The 21554-nt window shown below is 32.2% G+C and overlaps 1 protein-coding gene across 1 annotated transcript; it reads right to left on the bottom strand.

Moving 5' to 3' along the window:
- Nucleotides 1-437: 437 nt before the first annotated feature.
- On the bottom strand, nucleotides 438-15226 carry LOC118196061 (alpha-galactosidase MYORG-like). Its single transcript, XM_035367438.2, has 3 exons — nucleotides 15088-15226; nucleotides 7852-8153; nucleotides 438-3216 (listed from the first exon to the last, which is right to left on the bottom strand). The coding sequence occupies exons 1-3, from the start codon at nucleotides 15200-15202 to the stop codon at nucleotides 1216-1218; spliced, it is 2418 nt and encodes an 805-aa protein (XP_035223329.1). The 5' UTR covers nucleotides 15203-15226; the 3' UTR covers nucleotides 438-1215.
- Between the last annotated feature and the right edge of the window lie 6328 nt (nucleotides 15227-21554).

Here is a 21554-nt window from a genome sequence, read left to right as displayed (position 1 = left end):
ACGTTGTTGTAAAACAATTATCTCAAAAGAAGGTGATTACACTCATTATGATATTATTCCTTCAAATTGTTACATCAAATAAGATTTTATTTAATGGCTTGTCTGCATATGTGTGGGCGCATATGTAGAGATACTAGGATATTTACCGGAGCAGAGCGGTGAAAAAGCGAGCAGTGCTCTCGCCAGGATTCGAACTAAGAACCTTCCGATTGCTAGTCTAACATGCTTCCAGTCACGCCACGAGAGGGCGCAGTGAGAAAAGGCAAAATACCTTACACACATGCTTGTACAAGCATTATTTTTTATCATCAAAAATACTCATGTAACTGTAATATATATATAGAACGACAGCATAAATGCATAATTTGAAAAATAAAGGGGAAAAAATCCCGTTTATTTTCAAAAATTTTCTTAAATAATGAAAAATAACACAGTAATACATTATGTAAATATTCGTTTTATTATGTTTCGCTTCAAGAGATAATCTATTGAAATTTTAAAATACATACTTATTGAATGCAATACAGTGGATGTTGAGTTTAACAGAGTAAGTACATAAAATGTTCAACATTTGTAGCTAGTATTTTATATGATTTATAATAAATATACAGATTTTAAATGAATTTACTTTGCAGCATCATATGAATAAAAATATAACTTTGTGACCTGTAACTTTGTCACATTCTTGCTTTTACTGTAAATGATTTTTAAAAATTCTGGCCCTTGAGTAAATTGAAACTGATGATATTTACATTATATGTTATCTTATTATTTACATTTCATAAAACATACAATAGACAAAAATATTCTAATATCATTCCTTTGTAAAAATAACGTATTAGCTTGAGTCCTAGACAATCCTGCATTTTAAAGTAGTTTTAAAAAGGAAAAAAATGGGGATTTTATATGAGGCAGCATCATATACAGCAATAAGAAACGATGGACATGATATTCTGAATGAAAAAAATTATCAAAATACCATACTTTAAAATTGAAATTAATTAATATATTTTGGCTTTTATTCTAATGACTATGTGATAAAATTACCTTACAGTTCTTTTCAAATATTGGCTTAACGTTAAGATGGGTTTGATCTTCAAAACAGCAGCTTAAGAAGAGATGTATCATCTTATATTTAGGCCAATGTATCATATCTGATATAAAATCCTTATGAAAGATAAATGCATAAAAATTACAGGTTCAATTGGTACTTTTTTATAATGGTTCATCAGTTAAACTGAAATATGCTATTTTATTTATAGGTACGGGATAGTTATGTAACCATTTACCTCCTCTGCGAACTTCATGAAGAAGATGGTCTTTCCACCAACCAGCTGGTAAATAAATATCTCTGTTCCTTCTACGTTCTTCCAATACAGGAGCTACCATTATCTGCTGACCAACTAGAAACTGGGAGTCGCATATCTGAGCATGCTTATCTTCAGGAGCGATCCACCAAAGTGGTCTGACAAGAGGTGCTGCAGTTTCAGGAAACTGCTCTAAAGCAGCTTTGTAAACAGGAAGAACAAGTTCTTCTCTTACTGCTAATAGCCTATACAAAGTTTCGATCACTTCTTTATCGTAATAGTCAGGAGAAACAGTGAACTGAACAACTGGAAGGAAAATTACGAGTTCCATCCACCTTAAATATAATTCTCTTGATGGCATTTCTCCAGCTCCATCCCCACCAACAGATCCTGGATTGATGAGGGGATAACCGAGTATTCCTAACGTAAGCACTTCTGGAATGATTGAACCCAATCCACTGAAACTATCCCAAGATACGGTTCTTGGAGTAAGTCTTACGAATCCTGGGAAGTTTTGAGTAAGGAATCCAACTTCTGTTCCCAAAATAGAATTAAGTTTTCCAGCAATAGATAAATAATACTGCAAAAATGAATCGGGATTTATGAAAGGTGTATAGTAAGAATAGTACCTCGGTAAGTATGTGGTTTGGCCACCAGTAAACAGAAATCCATCAATATCATACCTTGCTTTTAATTTCACCAGTCTCTCAAGAAACCAGCTAGATGTTGCATTATTAGTAAAATCTAAAATACCGCATATTTTTCCATGCCATCTTGTCAACAATGGGACATGTTTCCATTTATCTGTGACTAAGTGTCTACCTTCCGCAGCAACCGCAAATATCTTCGAAGGAAGGCAAACAAAAGGATTAATCATAAGAAGTACTCGAAATCCTTTATGTCGCAAAATTTTAAGGATATCTCTGGGTTTAGGGAAAGCTTTCCTGTTAAATTCTAGACTTCCTTCTTGCTGCTGCCATCTGCTATCAAGCAAGAGGAATCCTGGTAATTTTGAAGTATACTCCATAATGCGATTGGCAAATTCCTGAACAGATGTTTGAGTTAAATTTTCTCCGGGAGCATGAACCCATATCGGAGACATCAAAAATACACTACCGCTTGTATCTGTTAAAGGTGATCTGTAGCTAATCATCATGTCTTGATGAAGTGTTTGCATATTTTTCCCAGTACATATTGTGTACTTCAAAAATGTAGGGTATGACTGCTGATATGGAAAGTCATTGTCGTTTCTAGATTCTAAACAAAGGTATTTATTTGTAATTGTAACATACAGTGGTACTTCAGGATCTACGTACGCAGCAACTCCATCTGAAGACAGCCAATAGCGATCTATTATGCCACCGAACATCTGTTCCACTCCATCACCAGTTACCAAAGGATGAGAGTCTTCACCAGGGGTTGCACGTAAAGGCCATTGAAGTCTTCTTTGAAGACCCATGCCGTACCATTGCGCATTCTTCAAAGAAATACAATCGCGTAGCAATGTGTCCATTGCCAAACTTTGCCACTGAATGTTATAACAACTAAGATTAGAACTGTGGGAAAAGTTGATATGCAGCTTGGCTCGATACTTCCATTCTTCGCATATTTTCGATGACCTTAAAGAGCTATATATTTCGCACTGGTAAGGATTAAGATCTCCTGGAATTCCATTTCCTAAAACTGCTTCAACAATTTCTTTCCCATCTTCTTTTAAGAGATGAAGCACTCTTCGAGCTTCATGAAATCGAATTTTATCTCCGATTGCAATTTGCAATAGTTGTCTCTGATACATGTGCCACGTGAATGAAACGATAGTTATTATTAAGCCGAACAAGGTAAAAAGAATCATACGAAGCCGAAACTGTGGCGTTTTGCTTTGCTTCATAACTGCTCTCATCTTGGCGCTCTAGAAAATAGAGAAAGTTTTTGAATAAAAATTTGCGATAAAACGTAACACTTAAACATGATTGATTGATCAGAAGCTTTTCAATGATGACAATTATGGGCTGGCTCAAACATAATCTATTATAATATATTTACAATATTATCGTCTATGATACCTTATGATTGGTTAATTGATTGAAAACTGCTATAAAATATACTTGGATGTACATTCCGCCAGAATTCGCAATGCTATAATTTTAGATTTGCATTGCCTTTTTGATCTATTAAAGACCTTTTTACCTTCCTCATCTAAATTATTTACAGTAAACGGGAGCTGGCTGTTTTGCCTGGCTTTTAAATAATTTTCTTGAAAGGTAGCAGAAATATCTGTATGATTCATATTGTATTAACGTCACATACGGCTGCTATCATTGTATATAGTTTAACTAATCATTATAAACAGTTAATATGAAAATGGTAGTTAATACAGTTATCTAAAATAGCTTTTTTATATATTTCCATACCAATTAATATTCAGATTTATTAATAAGTGAAAATTTTAATTTTTACTATCAGTATTGTGCTCATTTTTATTATATTTTCCTTTCAGCATAATATTAAAAAAAAATTACTAAGGTTACTAAGGTATGTCGTTAGGTTGGATTAAGGTAATTAATTTTCCTGGCGCAAATACCTAACAACATACTGCGCCAAACACAGATGATTCCTCAAATATTAAAAATAAAACCTCAGAATGTTTCCTGCGAAAACGAAAACACGCATATAAGTAATACTTAGTGGCAATCTAAAATCATAGGTCAAGCTGAAATACACTGGTGTGCAAAAATTAAGGACGAAGTCGAAAAATTAGCATATCAGCTGAACGAAGAGGCAGAGCGGACAGAAAGACCAATCAGGAGATTAAGTAAGGTGATGTACGGTAGCACATGCGCAGATATGCAAGTAGACGTAATGGGGGAGTGTCTGAGTAGTATAAAGCATGTTGTCGGTGTAAGATCAGTATTTCTGGCAAAGAGATTGCACGCCGTATAGCAGTTAAAATCACACCGAGTTGCTGCCTTAGCGAGAAATGGCGAATAATCAATCTGTTAGACGACATCTGGATGCTTTTACCCGAGGTCGAATCATTGGGAAGTTGGAGGAAGGCCGCAGTGTGACAAGTGTGGCTGCAGAGTTCGGAATTGCTCACAGCATCGTTTCACGACTTTGGAGACTATTTGAAACTACAGCTATCCGGGGGTTAAGTAGTGGTCGTCCACGAGGAACCACACCCGCAGATGACCGGTATATTGCCTTATTACAGACCAGAAGAAACAGGCGGCAGACAGCGGGAGAAATCGCTAGACACACGACACAGGCGACTGGACGACCGATATCGCGTTTTACCGTGGCCAGAAGACTGCACAGTGGCGGTCTGTTTGCACGACGCCCTGTACGGTGTGTACCTCTAACGCCTGCCCATCGGAGAAGGCGTTCTCTGTGGTGCCGGGAACACCGGAATTGGAGAGACAATGAATGGGGACGAGTACTCTTTACAGATGAGAGCAGATTCAGTCTGAGTAGTGATTCTCATCGCATAATCATCTGGAGAGAGCGGGGAAGCCGCAATCATTCCTCGAACATCATTGAAAGGGACAGGTATGGAGGTGGCGGTGTTCTCGTTTGGGGAGGCATCATGCTTGGTAGTCGTACAGACCTTCACATCTTCGACGCAGGTTCAGTCAACGGGACCCGTTATTGTAACGAGATTCTTCTTCCATATGTGCGTCTTTTAGAGGCGCTATGGGTCTGCAGTTCCTTTTCATGGACGACAATGCACCATGTCATCGCACAATAGCTGCCGAACAGCTCTTAGAGAGTGAGGATATTGAACGGATGGATTGGCCGGCACGATCTCCGGATCTCAGTCCCATCGAGCATGTATGGGAGTTTCTAGGCAGACGCTTGGCAGCTCGTACCTTACCACCAGTAACGATTCCGGAGCTTCGATTGGCGCTGCAAGACGAATGGGCAGCAATGCCTCAACATCTCATTGACACCCTCATTCTCAGCATGGGCAGACGCTGTGAAACCTGCCTAGCAGTCAGGGAAGATCATATCCCCTATTAAAGACCGGATGTTTCTTGCTGGACACCCATCACAGGGATGTTTCGGCCTTCAGTCGCATTGCGCTCCATGCTACTTTTTCAATAAAGCTTCTTTTTATCCCTCTGATTTCTCTTTTAGTAAGTGTTGCTTACATTACTCATGTTCTTACGTATTGGGGATCTTACGGTATTAAATGTGTTGATTTGGAAAGCTTTTGTACAAAGTTATATTGAAAAAACCGTCTCGTCCTTAATTTTTGCCTACCAGTGTATATCACAGGAAAGAAATAAATACTAGATATACCAGGTGCTTCTAAATATGTGATTGCTTCTCGAGTGTGCTGGTAAGATCCTATTTAAGAAATAACTATACAAATAAAGTATAAATGCATACATTATTTATAGTTTCAGTATAATTAGATTTCATTAAATGTCCTAAAATGACTAACATCATTATTTCGTTAACTATTGATAGTAAGTACATAATGTAATTATAATTTTTTAAATAACGTATAGAAATTTATTAAAATGCTCTCAACATTATAAGAAAAGAGCACTTGAAAAAATAGAAATGGGGGTTGCTGGATTTAACTATTGTTGTTTTAGTTAATTGTTTCCTGCGTATTTCCATAACTAATTTTCAATTTTTAATTATTACACGAAGAGGGGGTTTGATACGAGTGAGTTAATATTCAAGAGTTACCAATAATTAAAATTACTTTATAAATATAATAAAATTACTTTACCCTTTTGAATTTCGTTGCATTAATTAAAAGACATTTCATTGTAGTATAGTTTAAAAGATACAGCAGAGAAATTTTAATTAACATTTGCTGCAGCATTACAGTTAAACTATAAAAGGCGTTTATAACCCCCATAATAGATATCTGGAGGAAAATATTTTAATGTATTATTATTATTATCATTTGAAGATTTCTGGTTTTCATATTCCTTCAGTTAAATTTCCTGAAAAAAGGAAAGTGATATTTTAGCTTTATTTTAGAATTATAAATAATTATCTTTTGCAGTGATGAATCACAATGAAAAAGGAAATTATAAATAAACAGTTTATATAATTTACTATAAAATCTATCAATACAGAGCCTTGTATTTGCCAGCTTTGAAATTTGTAACGCAGGAGTTCTCTACCAGGAGAATACTATGAAAACCCCCTGGAGGGATTTTATAGCTTAGGGGAGGAATGCGATCATCTTTTGTTAGTTGCTAAGTATTTAATTTTAGTTTATGAATATAAAAATCTAGTTTTATTTAAATTTTGGTTTTTATCGACATTCCTTATACTTAAATTATGAAACACATTAAAAGTAATCTAAATCTAAATATATGTATGTAATCTTAAGAATTTTGGAAAGGAAAGGGAGGGAATGATTATCTAGCAATAGTGAAACAGATGTGGAAGCAAAACAGGTTGAGAACCACTATTGCAACTACTATGAATTTCTGTTTTATACTTTCAGAATGCTTAAAGATAAAACCAAAAAGAGGTTTTGAAGAGTAAAAGTGCTTGTAGCTTGGAATAAGAATGTAAACATAAAATGTTTGTTTAAAACTAATTATATTTTCAAGCCAGTAATAATATTTAAAAAATTCACTATCATACATAGACATTATGATAATCTTCTGTCCGGAAATGAAAAAGGTTGTATAGACATTAGGTACTTTTTAGGAAGCAGTCAAGATGAAAAATTAGCAACCGCCTTCGCTGGGAATCGAACCACGGACCTCTGGAATACCGACCCAGCGTGCAAAACCACTACACCACGAAGGCACACCAAGAAGGTGGGAGAAATACCTTATATACTGCCCCTTTTAAAACGCGACTGGGTTTTTTTTTTAGGGAACCCAATCGACAAATCCTGGATGTGGAGAGTCATCATCCATCACCCTTTTAGTTCGGGCGCCACTGTAGAGATATTAGGTATATTTTTGGAAGTAAGAAAGATGACAATTAGCAACCGCCTTCGCCGGAAATCGAACCACAAACCTCCGCAATACCGGCGCAGCGTGCAGAACCACTACACCACGAAGGTACACCAAGAAAGTGGGAGAAATACCTTATAAGGTGGAATATTCCTTAACTTAAATCATAGTATTTATATTAAAAGTATCAAATAACGAATACAACAGATATTAAAAAACTATTTTTTAAATTAGTGAGTGTTATCTGCAGAATATTCCTAAACTTCAAAATTAAATCTTCAAAAAATAACGGAGATAAGGGTTTTTTTTTTTTTTTTTTTTTTTTTTTTTGTAGAATATGGAAACGTTATGAGTTCAGAAGACGAAGTAAACAAAGCGAAATACTGCCTATAGAAATCGTCCTCTGCAGCTGAAGAGAAACGTTAAGTCTTAAATTTGTTTATTGAAACTACTGTAAATACTTGATAGTTCCTCAACATTTAAAAAATCCGTTTTTGTACAATCATTTTTAACTGTAAGTTTTGAATTGTTTCTTGTAATTAATCTTAACATTTAAAAAGAAATTTTGGTATTATGGAATAATTAATACTCAAGCAAATAATTCTTACTGAAGCCTGAATATTCTTTTTGTACTTGTGTCTACGTCTTCTTTGCTTCGCTGCTTTCCAGGTGTCATTGTCCATATTAAGCTTTAAGGCTGGTTTCAAGTTAAGTTTCTTCTTTTTGGTAGTTGGTGTCGAAAGCGGAGAACCACCTGGTGTCGTATTGGCTGATGAAATCCCCGTGCCTGCCGAGTCGATAGACATAGTACTACCCAAAGATGATCTACTGAACTCGGTTGGTGCCCAACTGTCAAGGGATGACAAATCGTCGTTACTTGCCGTAGTTCTGTGGTGCATTTCAATACTTTCTGCAGAAATTACATAAAGTAAGAAATGTAAATTCAAACAAAGTATAATTATAAATGCTTTAGAGTAAAGAAATCGCTGTTAGAAGCTTCCCTCTATCTGCTTCATGCAGAAAATAATCTATGTTTTCAAAATTTCCATCAATTTAAATCTTTTGTCATTTCTCAACATAAAACCACGATTACAATATGCATGAAGATATATCTCTTCACAAATTACATTGCAACTAATTTCATCTTTTTAATAACATTAAAAAGAACAAAAATTATTCTTGTATACTGGTAACTATTATTTAGAAAAAATCATGTTAGAAATATATAAAATATTTATGTTATTACAAATTATATAATTGCTAATTATACTGGCAGTCATAAACCAATTGAATAGTTATTAATTTCACACTACTAATTTCTACTAAATTGAAATGTAATTTGTATCAAAATTAAATTAAAATAAATATATATTTTTTTTGGAATGCGATGAAATAAGCTCAGGAAACTCACATTGCTTTTAAATTATGTTAGTTGAGCATAAAGATTTAGTTATAATATGTGTTTAGCTATATTGTAGAGACTACTAGCTTTTTCAGTGTAAGAAACTTGTTAAAATTCCGCCCTTGCCCAATTCGAACTTCATATCTTCCAGTTGCTAGCTATATGTGCTAACCGCTTATGTAACAAGACCGCACATCGGAGAGTATATTTCTTTATATTCTCTCTTACTTAAAGGCTACTTTGAATAGGAATATCATTTAATCGATCAACTTCAGATAGTGTCGAATTATCAACCACAATATTTTAGTTCGAGCGCTATTGTAGAGTCTGCTAGGTTTTTGAAGCAGGACATGTGAAAGATCAATTGCATCCTTGTCATGATTCGAAAAAAAAAAAAAAAAAAAAAAAAAATACTTTTTCATAATTTGTATGAAAAGATGTGCAGACACATATCAGCGTTATATGCATAAACTTTGAATGAGTGTACGAATTTTTTTTAATACCACATTATATCACAAACATTCTATGCGGGAAACATACATAAGTTGTAGATAAGACTCAGATATGTAATTTATTGTACAACTATCTCTGGCTGAAAATAAACTATACAAGGAAAAAGTAATTTAAATCACTTAATATCTCTTCACAAATTACATTGCAACTAATTAAGGAATCTTTTAGAAAATCTGATTAAAAAGTAAAAATTATATTAAAATTTTAAATGGAAGTTAAATTTAAAAATGAATATATATTTAAAAAGGATTAGCGGTGAGAAAGAATATTTATCTCTCCTTTGAAAAAAAAAAATTAAGAACTTTGCTTAGCTAAAAAAGCAAATATACTGTTCCTATAAAAGAACAGTATCAATCAGTATATAAAAGTTCCTCTAAAAGAGCAGTATACAAACTGTTACTGTTCCTATTGGTACTGTTCCCCTATAAAAGAACAATATCAATCACGTGACTAATGAGAACTAATTTAATGCTGGAACTACCAGAACGTCATAATATAAGAATTCCAAATCAAGTTTCAAAAATAAAATTTCAAGTAGTTGATACACTTACTTGTCAGTACAGGAGAAATATAATACTATATTAAATAACAGGTGCTTATCTTAAGTTTATGATAGTGAATGAGCCTCAGTGAAAATTATTTATTTCAGTTATTTTATAAAAATTGTAGGAATACCCAATACTTCTGATGAAGCTGACTTTCAGATTTGGTGGAATACATTTGGCAGTATTAACAAGGCAAAGAATTTAATTTGTGTGAGAAGATGTAGATCTGAAAATTTCACAAAAATCTTTTTTGAAAGTCTAATAAATACTGCTAAGGTTTCTTCTCAATACGTTGATCTAAGATGTAATTAAGATAGCCGTTTTAGTGGATTTTGATAGATTTAGATTTATTACATGCAAATCTATAAAATGAGAGTAGTCAATGCAAATTTGAATGTAATTATTTTTCAAGCTGAATAATAGGCAGCATAATTTGAAAGAAGTGAATACCGTAATCGGAAAAGCCCAAAATCTTTTATTTTTGGGAACTTGCTCATTTTGACGTTATTTTTAATTTTAAAAAAATCTGATGTGTACACTACATGACTTCCTTGTGCGGAATATTAAATTATACGCATTTTTTCTTGCATTCATTTAAACTTATTGGATTGAATTAAATCTACTTCGCCGACAGCGCATAAACCACAATAGAATAAATGCATTCTTTAAAATTCACTCTATTTGTTTACCATAGCGACACTCTGGCGCTAGGTTCATTTAACAGTATTATATTTCGTTCATATTATAACTATGTCTATGTCTTATCGCTTAGTAAGAGGCAATCGACCATTAACGGGCCTTTATCAATATATGATACTTGACTTTTAAATGCTTGAAGAATCGAGTAAGTTGTATCCAATAATATGGAAGTAGTTGTACACATGCTGTGCTAGAACTCAGAGATTACTAGCGACGGAGGCTCCTGTGCCGCCGTCCGTAGAATAAGTAAACTTTGAACAAATGAAGTGCTCGTGTGGCGCCATCTATTAGTAGGGATCAAAAGCATTTTAGTTGACTGGAGCTCTGGTTGCGCCATCTCTTGCAGGTTGTATTGTAAGGCATTTTTAAAATTTCATAAAACTTATTCTTCTGATAAGCAATAATTGGTAAGTCATATTATAACTCAGAACGCACAAAATTTATATCATTTAAAGAATTATCTAACCGTTGCCACATGTTCTATTCAAATACTACAATAAAGCTAGAACGATGTATAAAATAAATTAAGCAAACGAACCAAAAAAGAAACAGTTTTCACAGACGATTGAGTATTTCTCATTTAATTAATTCAGTTCTTACTTCACGACAAGGCAAAAATACATAAAAACTCAAAATTATCTGTATTCAAAATTACGGAGTAAATCTTAAACACTTATTTCCTCGAAAAAATTCTAGAAAGGCTTAAGCATGATTTAAATCGCAATAATAAATGAAGACGTTATCTTTGTTGTTGCGAAGCTAAGTTTCTCTAGATTGGCAACAAATCCACTAGTCTGCTGTTTCAAATGTAAACAAGCAATGGCCGCCATCAAAAATATTATTAGGCTTAGTTAACGTTAAACAACGTTAAAATTACTAAATCAGAAGTCAAACAACAAAAATCAGCGTAATATTTGCAAAATTTTCACCAACAGGTTTCGCCAACAGATGGCGCCACTTGCTTATTCTTGTCCAGGCTTTCTTATCTTATCTAATCATTATTTCCTATCTTGTTCATTTGCGGTTTTGCAGCTGAAGATGGTGGTTCGGTAAAACCATCGAAACTAGTCCTGTGAAAATTTTGCAAATATTACGCTGATTTTTGTTGTTTGACTTCTGATTTAGTATTTATTCGGCGTGTTATTGTGTCTTAATTAACGTTAAAATTGTTGATAATTCTAAAAATATTGCATACAAACTTACTAAAGGCATAAAAACCTTAACCGAAAGATATGAAAAACATAATTCAATCTTTTTTAAAGCAAAAAATGTACAAACATCACTTAGGCGGGTAACAGAGTGGATATATATATATATAAATATATTTATATACGTTTGGCGCGGCCGATTGCAACCAAAATACGAGGTGCACATCTACATGTTATAGCAGTCCTATATACAAAATTTCAACTTTCTGTGTCTACTCGTTTTTTAGTTATGCGAGATACGTACGTACGTACATACGTTCATGCAGACGCCACGAAAAATTCTCTTCAGAATTCATTTTAAAGCATTTTAATTTATTTATAATTTTTTTGGAGGAAAAGAGTATTTTATTCTGTGCTTATGTACTGATATCACGCAAAAACATCGTTAAATTGCATTCGATAGCTGCCAAAATGGATATTTTCGTTGAAATATGCTCCCAGAAACTTTTCGCGATTACAATACTTCCTTTTTACTTCGTACAAGAAAGTAAAAAGACGTGTCTGTATGCGTGTGTCGAATAAGATAAGTCTAAGGCTGCGGATTTGTTGCTGCCCGTAATAATAAAAGTGTATACCTCGAAGCGACTTTTTCAAAATTCGATTTAGTATTTTTAGCAGGGAAACGCACTTTTGTCTTAATTACTTTTTAAATTATTGTCAATAAATGTTATCAGATGTAGTATTTAAAAAATATCAAATAAGGAAGAATCTGTATGTATTTTCCTCGGTTAATGAAAAGACAACGGCACCTAGAACCATCGAATTTTTAACATGCAGTCCACTGCTGAACATTTTCACTTGAAAGCCCGAACATTGAATTTCTAATTTGATTTTGATTTATTACATATTTTGCACAAATTTAACAAATTTTTATTTAACAAACTCAGCGATTTGAAAGCGAGAATTGGCAACACTGTTCGAAATAGAATAATTTTTATCTACGCGCCAGACTGCGGTCATTCGGAAAAATTTCATTTATCTTTTAATTTTAATCTACAAATAGGCCAGTTGAAAGCAACATGTTATCCCAGCTTTAAATAGAATACTTATTTGTCTTCAGATGTCGTTTTTCCATCCTGCGTCGTCTAATGGGCTGAAATACTAATCATTTGCATATCCCAACTTTTTCTTCTTTTCATGCGATTTTGACGTTCGTCAGATCATTCCTTCCTGGGGTTCAATTTTAATAGCCATCAGTGTAAATAAACAACTTAAATAAATAGTTAATTCTAAGCAAAATTACACACAATGAAGTAGTTTAAGTTGATTGATAAGTAAATAAAGGCTTTATTTTATGCATTTAAAGTACCGTGCCCGCTAAAAAAACTGAGTACAGTTGCAAACATTGCAACTTGCAGGAAATTTTATTTTAGTTTAAAAAATTAGAAATTTTATTTGATGTTATATAGAACGATTGTTCATTTTGATCGAAATTGAAGATTTAGAACAAGAATTTCGAACCTTTTTCTTGCATCGGCACCTTTTAAAAGAATGGTTTTTTGACCCTTTACAATTTTCTCTGTGATATAGTATATATACGTGTGATATAGTATATACACACACAGATGAGATTTATTTTTACAACGTTTTTGAATCACTATTATATTTAATTTTATAACTATAAGCAAGTTGTCAGAAGCAAAAGTCACAGATTCTAATTCCAGAAAAGTTCAATTTTAAATAATATGATGGCTGCACTTGACATATTACCGTATTTCTTCTTTGAATATATTTGGTATATAATTAATTAATTTGATTCTTAAATCATGCTATTGAAAAACTGGTTCATTAGTAGCCCCCCCGAATAGGGTTGTTCTCTTGCTTTCTTTTTTTATTTTTTTATATCGCACATATTGTATAAAAAAGCTGTATACTGCAAAAAATTATTGTTTACTTTTAAAACATAGTAAATAATTTTAGTGTATTTTCCCCTTGTATTTATTTTATATCATATCTTCTTTATAATATACTTTTATGTCAATTTTTTTTTTTTTTTTTTTTTTTTTTTTTTTTTTTTTTTAAAGTCCAAAGGGGCAATTTGGTCAGAGGGGCTAATAATTTCGTCTTGGCCTTTTTTTGCATTTCACCACGAAACGGTGTTTCACTTTTCTAATTGTTCTCATAAAATATTAGAGCACTGCATTATAGTTAATTAAATAGTGAAGAATCTGCATAAATGTGTGCATATTTCTCGCATTATGAAAAAGCAATGGTAACTAGAGCCATTAAATTTTGAATAACATAATTCTCCAACCGAATTTGGGCACCTGGAAGCCCAAGTTCTGAATTTTTTATTACTTTTTTCATATTTTATAAAACTTATTAACTTATTATTTTATAAAACTTAAAAACGAATTTTTGATTAACAAACTCAACGATTTCAAAGGGAGCAATGGCAACGCTGTACGGGAAAAAAATTTTATTTCCAGCTCGCGAAACTGTCTATCAAAAATTCTAAAGATATGCTGTTTTTAAATAATTTGTGATATTGCTGTTGAATTGAATTTTACGTGGTTCAGATGCGAAGAAAATTATATTTAATAAATAAAGATAACGCATAAAACGTTAAGGAAACTTTCCTTTGGGCGTAATATAAAATCTCTCTCTTTTTTTTTTTTTTTTTTTTTTTTTTGTTTGTTTGTTTGTTTGTTTTGTTTTGTTTTGTTTTTGTTTGTTTGTTATGAAAGTGATCTTGAGTATGTCACTCATTTTCCGACGCGAAGCATAAAGTACATTTTATCCGGATGCAAGATCTTTAAAAAGCTCTGATAAAAAATTAAATATCACAACACTCATTTGAATTATGAGTACGACGTTTATTAGAATACTTTATTATAAAATGAAGTGAAATCTTCTCAGAAGAAAAGATTTAAATTTCAGGTTGCTAAAGAATATAGTTTACCCTAAATTAGATGTTGCTAATTTTTTCAAATATGGGGAACATTAAAAACTTGTAACAACTTGTGCTCGTCGAAAAAAAATTCTAATTTTCGTTTCGAAGACATCAATCAGGTTTATCAGACTATTATTTCCTTATTTTCAAATTCACCCAAATATAAGATGCCTTTTACTGAAAGAACATATTATTTTGAAGTATAACCTATAATTTATAAAGAATAAATCAGGACATTTTGTCACCTATACATTTTATGATATAATAATGTATTATCTAAATTTTACTTCAATGTAAAGCATTTAGATTACTTAAATAGCTTTCATATAGGACTATCAGAGCATCGGACAATCAGAATCTGGTGCAGTTTTACATGCAAGTACTTTTTCCTTTGTAAAACGTCTTCAGAACAGTACCATCGTCTTATACAAGAAATCGTTTACATTTGAGATAATATGTTATTTATTGAAATATTAAATATATATATATATAAAGCGGTTTGCTGAAAACCAGAGTTACAAACGATACAAAATTAAGTCTCTAACACCTTTAAGAAAATCATAATTAAAAATTATTTCATTTACCTGCTTCACCAGGCATTTTGTTTCGTGGTAACCATACATCTTCTTGTTTTTGTTGCAAACTGTATAAAAGATTGATAGAATTGTAAGAAGCTCTATCATTGCTGTTCTGCCACATTTTAGATGCTTATTATTGCTATTTCATATGCAAATCTGTGTATTTAATTATTAGTGAGTCAGAAATTTGAATTCTTAAGTAATTGTTGCTCTAAAAACCATCATTATTGCTTCTGAACAGTGTTTTTAGCATTCAGTTACATCGCTCGTCAAGTACCACCAAGCACAAGAAGTTTTTATCGCGAAACTTATCTTTATTGTACGAAAGCAAGCTTTGAAATGCAGGTAATAATATGACGCGTTATCTGTTAGAAGGTGATGATACTGCAATATAAACAAACAACTTTCTTCGAATTTATGAAAAGCAGGATACTCAAGGAGCTCGAAGACGTTGACAGTGGGAGTTTTATTTCCTTTAATCTAGCACACATTTCTACAAAACCTGTTAAAGGTGCAGCAACCTATCGAAACACATGCCTAAGTCTGTGTCTATGAATATTTGTGCACAAAGGGTATAACAAAAGTTCTGAAAAATAAAATCTTACATTTATAAACTTCATGCAAAGTTGAAATTTCAATTCATGAAATATTCAGCAATAAGTCTTAATCAATTTTAGATACATATGCAGAGTTCTATAACTTTAAATACAAGAAGAAATTTAAAGAAATTTTTGAGATCTAATTTATTAACTAAGTCATATTTTTATACATATTGCTAACTTAAATTCCAGATTTTTGAAAATAAATTTAGAAAGCTGTTATAATAAACGACCTGTGTAATAAAGATTTTCATTCAATTCACAATTTATTTTAAGACTATCCACAAACTTTGAAAGTAAAGGAATAGAATTCCTTGTTTTAAACTAATTAAAGAAGAGTGAATATTTTATTGGATTATGTAATAAAGGCATCAGAAATGTTTTATAAATAATTTTTAACTCCGAATTCATTGCTGTTGTTTTCATAAAATTAAGTACCTTATTTTAAGAATAATTTTAAAAGTTTAGAATTTACATCTCTATTATTAAATTGCCAAGAATCTGTAAGTATGCTCTGTCCGTAGGTACAGATGTCACGGAAAAAAAGTCCAAGGGATATTTCCGTTGAAACATGATATCCGAAATTTTTCTGTCTGGAATTTTCATTGTGGAAAGTCGGCGGCATCAGACACAGCAAATTTTCATTACACATAGTTCTTCATTCAAGCATGCGGGCACGTCAAAATCCAAATTTTAAATTCGAATTAGTTCTCTTTATTTATTTCAGATTTTGTGCAAGTTTAACAACATTTTTGACTAATGATTTAAAAGCAAGCTGCAACACCGCTCGAAAACATCGTCAATTCTATTCCGTCAGAGTTTTGTCATTCGGAAAAATACAAGATATTTGCATTCACTTTTAATCAACAAACTCTGCAGTTTGTAATGTGTTGCCACTGCCTGAAATAATATATTTTTATCTTCTACACGCGAAAGGGCCCACCAGCGGCCGAGCGGTAAAGTCGCTGAACACTGGTAGTTCGATCTGAGGTTCGAATCCCGCGAACGGGCTGGGTGCATGGGCAGTTTCATGGTTTTCCCCATGTGTAACATTATACGAGCCAGTTTCCCTTAGAAATTCCTCCACGAAGGCATCCCTTCCCTTAGGCAGCCCTAGTGTGCTTTGCCATAATCTCAATAAACCAAACCGAATGTATTGCCATTCGATAAAGAATAAGATTATTCAACTTTCAGTTTGCTTCTGATTAACAAACTAAAGGATTTAAAAGCAATAAACGCAATTCTTAATAATTTTCTAATTTTTTAATCTGATTAATTTAAATGTACTTAAGCCATGAGATGTCTGATTAGAAATATTAAATACTTTAAAGAAATTAAACTAATTGGACTGATTAATAATTGACAATCAATTTTTTTTTAAATTATTATTTTGGCTGCACAAGAAGCTAGTTTAAAAAATAAATCCCTTTGCCACATCTTTCGAGCATCCTGCTTAAACAAGCCATTATTATTAAATTTTGCACTTAATTTGCATAATTGAGGTCGAAAGAATGTTTATCAATAGAATGAGGCTCTTTTTTAGCGAAGAAATGCTTTTTATTTTCGTACTGCTACTAGAATATATAAATAATCCTAATACGGATTTATTATCTAAAGAAATAGCATGCGTTTTCCTCGGGTATTGTTATCATAATTATCTTAATTACCCATTCATTGTTCAGCTCCTTGCTTTATTTCTCTGCAGCAGAAGGATTACACTGCGCGCTTTGTTTTACAGCACGATTAGGTTAGTTTATTTGAATATGGCAAAGCACACGAAGGCTAACTGCCTAAAGGGGTAGGGTATGCCTTCGTCTAGGGTTTTCTAAAGTAACTGACTCATATTCTTATCATACGCGAGGAAAACAAGGAAAATCAGCCTGATCAGGAAAATCAGCCGAAATCGTTCGCCTGAGTTCGAAATCGGATCGAACTGTCTTTCATTCAGCTGTCTTAACTACTCAGCTTCAAGAGGAGTTGTTTTTGCAGCACGAATAGTGACCATGATCCAAAGGCATTATAACAGGACATTGAAAAGCCCTTAAAATATATGTATTAATTAAGTCAATAGTAATACTACTGCTTAACATTTGGAATGTATACAAAATTTTATTTAAATAAACGCCCTTCAGATACAATTCTCCGACTTTATCTAAGAATTTATGAAACTTTATCTAACGACTTTATCTAAGAATTTTTCTAAGAATTTATGAAATCCAGGGTAGCACCAGAAAATGGGGCAGTCTAGCATCAGATGAAAGACCGCTTCAAAAATTTAAAATGCTAATTTGCAATTTATCGAAAATATTCCTGACACTTTTCCCTCAATAATTATAGGTAATTTTGCATCAAAACTTTTCCTCTGAAGACATATATATATATATTAATTTTAAATTTAAATTTAGGTTTATTCAATGTACTTTGAATGTTTTCGTAATAAATATGCTCATAAAACTGCAAATTATTATAGATATATATATTTCTATAATATATGTTGTATCGTACTAAAAGCACAACTAATAACTTGTGCTAAAGTACGAAGTAATTTATTGCATTAAAGCCACAACTAATTACTTTGTCCTAAAGCACTAAGTAATCTATTGTACTAAAGCTACAACTAATTACAGCAGAAACTAAATAAATACTAAATCTTATAAAACTAAATCTAAAATAAAAACTAAATCTTCTTGAAAATTCCAGTCATACCATTGTTCTTAGTTGTTCTTTTATAAATGCTTTCTATGAATACATTTTCTTATAGCAATAAATAATAAGGAGAAAAGGAATTGTACGTTTCCGCTGCAGTACTAAGATAATATACTACGTTTTAGTTTATTTTACACTAACGCCGTGCGCGCTAAAGTCATGAGCTTTGGTTACAGAATAAATATTTGCTCGTTTCGTAGTAATGAATGCTCTCCTTTCTCAAGTTACAACGAGTGGCAAAAATAAGTGCCAGTGCAGATGCTGGGATAAACTGTTTACATTTTTGGAGGAACTTAATGAAGTTTTTTCATTCTCATAATGAATAAACAGTCGAAAATTTGTTGAAAATTTCAGTATATTTGCTACAATTTTATTGTCACTGAAAAATTAACTTTTTTACTCGAGCTTTTGCTCCGCTAAAAGCTTTCAGCGATATGGAAATTTATTGCTTTTAATGGCTATGTGATAATAATTTATTTGAAAGCAAAATTTATGAACAAAATTGTATCTCAATCTCAGGGTTCAAGAAATCGAAACTTCATTCACTTTTTGCTGCTGTAATAAATATAACGAAAATTTATCGTTCAATAACTGATATCAAATACTTCAAGAAAACATTATTAGAAGATAATCCGTTTATTAACTTGAAACTTGCGATCACCAACCAAGATTGCATCTTGCTAATCGTGTCAAAAGTAACATGCATCTGAAAATTACATATAGATTGTAACATATAGATTACATATAGATATACATATTGCATACTACATATAGATTACATATTACATATAGATTACAATATTTATTGTAAATGCAGTATGTACAATATGTACAATTTTCAGACCATATTCTAGTATACATACATTCACATAAACGTTTTTATTTATCAAACATTATATATTCGGCATTCAGATTGGTATTATCATGAACTTTAAAACATATTTCATATACTTTAAATTACTGTGTTAAGAAATTATAGTAAAATCTATATTTAATTTTCAGTTGCATGTTACTTTTGACACGATTAACAAGATGCAATCTTGGTTGGTGATCGCAAGTTTCAAGTTAATAAACGGTTTATCTTCTAATAGCGTTTTCTTTAAGTATTTGATATCAGTTATTGAACGATAAATTTTCGTTATATGTATTACAGTAAACTCTATCATTGATTTCTTATTTTATGCTCCGTCCATTAGATTCATTTTTTGTAGTACTTATTTTTCCTTTATTGTTAGCGTAATGTCAATGTCATCAGAATCACAACTTTATATCACAATCATTTTCTAAGTCGTTTTCATATTCATCGACAAAAAGCCTTCAGCAGTTCATAACAAATAAACAATGGCATTAAGTTTTACAAATAGTCAGATTCTTTGTGGCAACCACCTTCACAGAGGACAGAAATTATATCCAATCGCAGTTTGTTTATCTCGCTGCAATAATGTGATGAATTCTAGAAAAATATCTACCAAGCATATTAATTATTCTAAATAATAGGATTGGAAATCATGGACCAATTAGGGTATTCTTAGGATAGAGGATTAAGGAAAATTTTTTCTAAAATGAACAAAAAATGCCTAGGTTCCTGAGGCTTTAGAACAATATAACATTCATTCTTCATCTTTCAGGAAATACTGCATAAACTGAAAGAAATCTTTTAAGAAAAGTGTGTAATCACCAGAGAAATTTCATTAAGCGCTGAGACGGTAAAAGTTATAGTGGCTGTGTGACAAAATTGAGTTACGAAATGCTTAAGATATGCCTAAATTTATTATGTTGTTAGTGATAAGTTTAACATTGCTTGCATTATAAAACGTTTTCTGTCACCTCTGTTTCTCATGATTAAGTCTGATCCCTCTTTTGTGCCAACCCTATTTCACGTTTTTGTTTCATAGATCAGCCTACATGCAGAATGTGTTCAGAACTTAAATTGCCCCAAATGCCACCGGAGCCCAGCTCCTATATATTAGAATTTTTGAGATAAATCATAATTCTAGTCGGAGGGCACAGGAACCCTAAATAATAGTCTTTGGGACTTCTTTTATGTAATTGAACTATAATTTCGGCAGAAAATATTTTTGATCGTGGAAATTTTATTTTAGTGATGAGTTAAGCTTAAAATTCGATTCTTTCCCCCGCCGGCATGTTTTGCTTAACAGCTAGGATTATACCGACAAGGAATCTCGGTCTGAAAGTTTTGGAATTCTCTTCATTTGTTTTCATTAAAATTTTCTTCTATATTGTCGTACTGTTTCTAGCATTCTCTCTATTCTCCTTATGATGATTTAACCGTTTTAACTTGTTTCATTGGTGAACAGGCAAAAGAACGATCTTTATTTCTAATCAACCTTTCAAATAGCACATTATAATGTATATCCAGGGCTTAAATTCAGCTAGAGTCTTATTATGCTATTTCTTAGTTTTTGAGTAAACTTATAATTCCAGCTAGAGTTCCAAAGAAGACGAGGTCCATTATTTTATTTTGTTAGTTTAATATTTATTAGTGATTTAAGAATTTTTTTAACTTTAAGTTAGCTCTTTACATTTTATTCAGTTTTGATTTTAATTATTAATTACATTGTTACTTTAATTATTAATTATTTTATTAGTTATTGATTGATTGATTTTTATTCAGTTTTCCTAACTGCCTTTCATAGGCCTCCAATACTTCTAATTTTAGAAATTAAGCTCTATATGTTAAAGAATGGATCATATGCAGAAAGTTGCACAGAAGATGCTAATTCATCCCTATTACCACAGTCGGAAACGAAGCTAGGAAATACCGCTCATGGGCCTTTTACTCGCGCTTTAACCACAGATTTCTCCCTGCGCCTGCCCCGGTATTTTTAAATACCCATTTAAGCAAGCTTTCCTCTGTTAGCAAAGAGATTTCGCTGAATAGGAGGCTGTTGACTGTTAGGGTACTAAGAATCAGGAACTATCTGTTAATGAGGGATGTAGGTTAACAGTCGATTGTATTGGATATATCAATTCCTAAGTCTTACGGTATATAAAAATGTTACACTAATATAATATTGAAGTTAAGAATAATGATACATCTGCCACAACTAAAGGAAACAAACACTCATTTGTTCTTCTAAATCAGAGCTAAAATTACTTTTATTAAAGACAGATACATATCGAACACAAAAAAATTCAAAAATATTG

Source organism: Stegodyphus dumicola, chromosome 4, assembly GCF_044657685.1.
Source record: "Stegodyphus dumicola isolate Sdum_Otavi_A_Nest chromosome 4, ASM4465768v1".
Taxonomy (NCBI): domain Eukaryota; kingdom Metazoa; phylum Arthropoda; class Arachnida; order Araneae; family Eresidae; genus Stegodyphus; species Stegodyphus dumicola.
This window is presented reverse-complemented; position numbering and strand designations above follow the sequence as displayed.

Excerpts from the sequence above, each read along its gene's own strand:
- LOC118196061 (XM_035367438.2), bottom strand. The coding sequence starts at position 15,202 with ATGTGGCAGAACAGCAATGATAGAGCTTCTTACAATTCTATCAATCTT. Across the intron at positions 8,154-15,087 it reads CAAAATGCCTGGTGAAGCAG|AAAGTATTGAAATGCACCAC; the intron begins GTAAATGAAATA and ends TAATTTCTGCAG. Across the intron at positions 3,217-7,851 it reads AAAAGAATATTCAGGCTTCA|AGCGCCAAGATGAGAGCAGT; the intron begins GTAAGAATTATT and ends TCTATTTTCTAG.